Source organism: Argentina silus, assembly GCF_951799395.1.
Source record: "Argentina silus genome assembly, chromosome: 10".
Lineage (NCBI taxonomy): Eukaryota > Metazoa > Chordata > Actinopteri > Argentiniformes > Argentinidae > Argentina > Argentina silus.
The window spans coordinates 1,714,787-1,720,786 of NC_139664.1; the positions used below are offsets into that span (position 1 = coordinate 1,714,787).

General features: G+C 46.5%; 1 protein-coding gene across 1 annotated transcript in view; it reads left to right on the forward strand.

Moving 5' to 3' along the window:
* The first annotated feature begins 5,773 nt into the window (after window positions 1–5,773).
* The window catches only part of LOC310810709 (IgGFc-binding protein-like), a 21,793-nt gene continuing 21,566 nt past the window's right edge, over window positions 5,774–6,000 (forward strand). The window contains exon 1 of the mRNA XM_083678557.1: window positions 5,774–5,824. Within this exon, the coding sequence (XP_083534683.1) occupies window positions 5,776–5,824 (49 nt within the window). The 5' untranslated portion in view covers window positions 5,774–5,775. The remainder of the gene's footprint in view (window positions 5,825–6,000) is intronic.

Below are 6,000 nucleotides of genomic sequence, written 5' to 3' on the forward strand. Positions count from 1 at the left end.
CACCCTTGGATATAAAGTATTGTAACGACCCTGTGAAAGGCCCGTTAGCAACTCCGCCAAGGGAGTTACCTCTTGGTGTTGTTGCTAGCGCGGCCGGTTTGTAAGCGAAAGATTGCGAGTTCGATACCCGCTTAAGGCAAGCTGCTCTACCCCGCCGTTGATACAGTATCTTTGCTTTGATTAAATTCTTTGATGCACACACACACTAACACTGAATATCATGTTCTATTTACAAATAAAGATTGATGAATGTGTGTATTGTGTTATTGAGGAGAGAGTGCTGGGGAAAATATGGCATAGGTTGGGTGTGTTTGTGTAACTATGGCAGGGGGTGATTATGTGGGATGGGGAACACTCAAAGATTACAAGAAGAACACTCAGAGAATACAAACGCAATACCAACAACTCAACAGCAACAACGCACCTACTAGACAATCCACAAATTGTGCATTGTTTAGAGCGGTTATAAAGTGTTGAGGCACTCAAATTCAAAACTGTTGCAACCTTTCACCTGTCAGAATCGAGACGAGGCAGTGCCAGTGAATCACCTGATTGGACCGCGAACCAGTCAGGTGATTCATTCAGGCAACGAAGCAGTTGCTGCTTCGGACGTCATATGTCACATGATTTTTTTCGCACCAAAGCAAGCTTTGAAGCAGTGCTTCGATAAAATTGTTGGTCAGTGTTTGAAGCACGTATCGAAGCTTCAGTGTCAAACTGCCATCACTAGGTAACAGTGAGGTTTGAGATATGGGAGGATCTTGTGAAGTGGGATTGCCCGCCTTGTGAGTGGGAGGAGAGCGGGACAGGGTAAGGCCGAAGGAGGAGAGAAGGTCAAGTGCTCCAGACGAGTGAAGGTTCTCCGACTGGATGTTGAAGTCACCCAGTATTGTGAGCGGTGTGCCGTCCTCAGGGAAGAATCTGAGAAGGACATCCATCTCATCTAAGAAGTGGCCAAGCTGACCTGACCTGGGGAGGTGATAGAAACAGCATGGAATTCAAAGGTGGAAATGGACAGAGGAAGGACATTATGTGACCACTTAGGCGAGATGAGGAGTCCTGTTCCTCCTCCTCGACCAAAGAGTCTAGGGGAATGAGAAAAGGAGTAGACATCAGAGAGCGCTGCCGGAGTAGCTGTGTTATCTGGTGTAATCCATGTCTCTGTGAGAGCCAGGAAGAGGAGAGACATGAAGCAGGCATAGGCTGAGATAGCCTCTGCTTTCCAGACTGCTGATTGGCAGTTCCAAAGTCCTCCCGTGACAGTGAGGTCGTGGTCAGTTGAGCATGGTGGGTAGATTAGATTGGAAGGGTTGCGGGTGGAGGTGTAGCGTCAATGTGTCCTCCTGATGGATGAAATAACAGGAATGGGGAGAAAGCACATTGTGATTTTTTGCCGGTATAGAGAGAGAGGGTTAGTGGGGAAAGTAGGATATAGGTAGACTCAATACACAATTATCAAAATAGAATAAAAATACTTAGTAGTTTGGCCTTCCTCTCAGGCCTTCCTCGATGGACTCCACAGAAAGACTCCTTCGTCTTCGTGTCAGGAGGCTGTCGCTCTGTGATCGTCATGATATAAATTCAGATTCTGTAATTGTTGATGACTAGCAGGGTAGCAGCCCCTCCCACCTGACGATCAGTTAACGACCAGACAGGTTTCACCACTCAATCCCAAATGTATCAGTCCTGGTCCAGGGTGAGCAGGAGTTAAATACCTGGCAGGACAGTGTTTAGGCCCTCCCACTGGAGATTGACAGCACTTCACAGCTATTGACTTCAAACTGGTGGCTTTCAATAGAAACTAATTAACAGACCTTAAGGCAGGATAGCCACAACAAAACAAACAACTCAACAGCACTTTGATTAGAACAAGATTCAGCTAACTTACTCAGACTGGAGAACAGGCTTCACCACTCACTTAATCCCAAATGTGAGGCCCTACCCAGTATTAGTATAGTGTTCTAATAAAGGGAGTATTACCCAGTATTAGTATAGTGTTCTAATAAAGGGAGTATTACCCAGTATTAGTATAGTGTTGTAATAAAGGGAGGCCCTACCCAGTATTAGTATAGTGTTCTAATAAAGTGCTTGGTGAGTGTATATACATTGATTGAAATATTGTAATAATATCAATTTCAATCTAAACATGACACCAACTCTTCCACCGAAAATCCATTCTCCTTCTACTGCAGTCTCTAGAAATTGCTCTGGCGACAATAAAGATGAGCTGAACTGAAAGGCGTCTTAAGTGATGTTCATTGTGAAGTCTGTAATTATCACACATATTGGTAAGTCTTAATGACAAACAGTTCTCTGCCTATATGTGGTTTAATAACAATAAGTTGTATAAATGAGTGGTCAGGTTACAGGTCCCAGTTCGTTTCCAGGGTCATGATGGCTGTGCCAGCATTTGCATTTCCATTTATGACATTTAGCAGACACCTTTATCCAAAGCGACTTACAACAAATACATTTGTTTAAGTAAGTGAATTATCTGAACATCAGTCATCATAAGATAAAGTAATCTATCCTAGGACCAGGGGCCAATGGCAGTCACAATGCTAGAAGAATTGTGCTAGAAGAATTACTTTAAAAAAATAAAATAAAATTATGAATTTATAGGGGGGTAGTGGGGATGAAGAGGTCTTTAGGAGGGACAGTTAAGATGTAGCCTGAAGAGATGGAGGTCTTCAATCTACGGCGGAAGATTGGTAGTGACTCTGCAGTCATGGTAGCAGTGGGAAGCTCCTCCCACCAGCGAGGCGCCAGGACAGCCACACCTTCAGTAACACCTTGAGTATATTTAGTTTGATAAGTGCACACATTGACACAGGTGTGTGGTTACTGTGGACCTTGAGGAGAGAGGAGGGGAGAGGAGGGGGGGAGATGAGAGGAGTGGAGGAGAGGAGAGGGGGGGAGATGAGAGGAGTGGAGAGGAGAGGAGAGGGGGGAGATGAGAGGAGTGGAGAGGAGAGGAGAGGAGAGGAGAGGAGAGGAGAGGAGGAGAGAGGAGGGGAGAGGAGAGGGGGGGAGATGAGAGGAGGAGAGAGGAGAGGAGAGGAGAGGAGAGGAGAGGAGAGGAGAGGAGAGGGGGGGAGATGAGAGGAGGAGAGAGGAGAGGAGAGGGGGGGAGATGAGAGGAGAGGAGGAGAGAGGAGGGGAGAGGAGAGGGGGGGAGAGGAGAGGAGAGGAGGAGAGGGGGGGAGGAGAGGAGAGGAGGGTGGAGGAGGAGGTTGAATATCAGATACTTTTTATTTCAGGTGAATCAAGAAGAATTTGCATATACAGTAAACGATTGTTTAATCTGTGTCAGGGCGAATAATATCTATCTGAGAGGCGTCTTCCATCACCTGACAGTACGAGGACCTGCTGTGACCTGGTGGCTCCTTGGGACAGGTGGATGGAAATAGGTATAATAGCATATATTAGCCATTCCAGGAGTTAATTTGTCGGTTTTTAAATACTTCAATGTCATCATTTCAATGCCCCTGAACCCACCGCCCCTTATCAAATCATTCACTTTTCATTTCGGGTTCTTCATGGACCTCCTGGTTCTGACAGAGAATGGACCTCAGTAGTCAGCTCCTCTGGGCTCTGTTCTGATGCGTGTGGGTAACTACATAACCAGTAGGTTTAAAAAACAAATGAGTTGTGTTTGAGCACCGGGAGGTGGCCTCTCTCAGATCCTGTTTCTAAACAAATGTTTTTAATACCTTCCTGGTATTTTGTCACAGATGTTCCTGTAAGTAAGTACTCATTCTATATGTTTTGTCACGCTCTCCTCTTCTCCTCTCCTCCCCTCTCCTCTCCTCTCCTCTCCTCTCCTCTCCTCTCCTCTCCTCAACTCTCCTCTCCTCTCTTCTCCTCTCCTCTCCTCTCCTCTCCTCTCCTCTCCTGTCCTCTCCTCTCCTCTCCTCTCCTCTCCTCTCCTCTCCTCTCCTCTCCTCTCCCCTGTCTCCTCTCCTCTCCTCTCCTCTCCCCCCCTCTCCTCTCCTCTCCTCTACTATACCCCCCTCTCCTCTTCTCTCCTCAACTCTCCTCTCCTCTCCTCTCCTCTCCTCTTCTCCTCTCCCCCCCTCTCCTCTCCTCTCCTCTCCCCCCCTCCTCTCCTCACCTCTCCTCTCCCCTGTCTCCTCTCCTCTCGTCTCCCCTCTCGTCTCCCCCCCTCTCCTCCTCTCCCCCCCTCTCCCCCCCTCTCCTCTCCTCTCCTCAAGGTCTTGTTGTAGTCCATGTTTAAATATGCCAGAGGCCATTAGACTCTAACTACATGACACCTCAGCTCATGTGATGTTCCATTGGCTCATTGTCTGAGGCCTCTTCTGCAGGTGCACCCTGTCCACAATACCCATACAATTACAAAACAACAAATAACAAATACAACACAGTTCAATACTGAAATCAATACTTCACATAAAACCACAATACATCAGGAGAACCAATCACTTCCTTCACCAACGAGGTCTCCATCAATTAACACCCTAAACTGCCCGAGCAGCACCAGAACATCCAACTAAGATGTTTTTTGTAGACTGTTCCAGCAGTGAGGAGCACCACAACTAAAATAGGATTTACCCAATCCAGACCTGAGGAACCTCCAGAGTTGACCACCTCTGAGAGCAGTTAGGTCATTGATGTTCTTGATTTCAATAATGAGGTTAGGGTTAGGGTTAGGGTTAGGGTTATGTAAGCAGGGAGTTTATGCAGTAAGGCTTTATACACAAAAAGGGAGTAATGAAGAGATCTACGGGACTTTAACAAGGTCCAGCCAACCTTCTGATAAAGGATGCAATGATGAGTATTAATCAATAACTAATTGGCCAGTCTCATGGCTCTGCTCGTACCCAAGCAGAACTCGGCCAACTGTCTTCTAAGTCCCATGACTGTGTTAGCCAGGTCTGCTAAAGTCTAGACATCACCTCAGCGTTAGGGTTAGGGTTAGGGTTAGGGTCAGGGTCAGGGTCAGGGTTAGGGTTAGGGTTAGGGTTAGGGTCAGGGTCAGGAATGCCAGGCACGGCCAGTCACCCCTGAGAGCACTCATCTGTCCAGGTGTCTTTACCATCTAACCTCTTGTACATGATGTGTCATTCTCATTAGCATGTGTGGTTAGCCTCCACCTCATATGCACCCAAGCACACACACACGCACACACGCTCACACACACACAAGCATACGGTGTGTTGACTTAATACTTCAATATTATAATATCTCTTCCTGGGAAGGATATGGTCCCCTCCCATCCTCCCCCTCCCTCTCCCTCCCCCCCTCCTCCCCCCCTCCCTCCTCCCTGTCTTCTTCACCATATAAGACACCTTCTCTTCCCTTCCATCTCATCCAGCGTCCTCTCAACTACAGGTATGGATGAACTCACACTTTTAAGTCACACTTTTAACCAACAATAACAACAGGTCATGGCAGAAGCTAGTTTTAGCTACTCAGCTCCGTGGTCCAGAACAGTTTAAAACTTGGTCAATGCAAATATCACAGATGAGTGTAACTGTCATTAGGACAGCTGTTTTTAGTTATGATGTTTGTTTCTATATGTAGACATTCCTCTTGTCTGCAGACACTTATTAAATGCATTAATAATTGCTATAAAGTGCAGTTTATTGAGCTGATGAAAAGTATGACCTTTGATACTGAATATTATTTTCAGTCTAGTCAGTTGCGACTAATCTGTAAATTGCAATCACCGATGTAGGATCTAAGACATCACTGTTTATCTTCTTTCTTCTGATTGGCTGCCTGTGTGTCCCTTTCTTCTGATTGGCTGCAGCCATGGGGACCCAGGTGCTCCTGCTCTGTGTTGCTGCAACCATGGTGACAGGTACGAGCCATGACTAATGGAATCCATGTTTGGTTTTTATTTAGTTTAGTTTTTCAGTGGTTGCTGTGTGTGTGTGTGTGTGTGTGTGTGTGTGTGTGTGTGTGTGTGTGTGTAGGACCAGCTGTGCGTCAGTAGGACCAGCTGTTTTTCTGCGCACATGGAAGTCAGTGATGTCA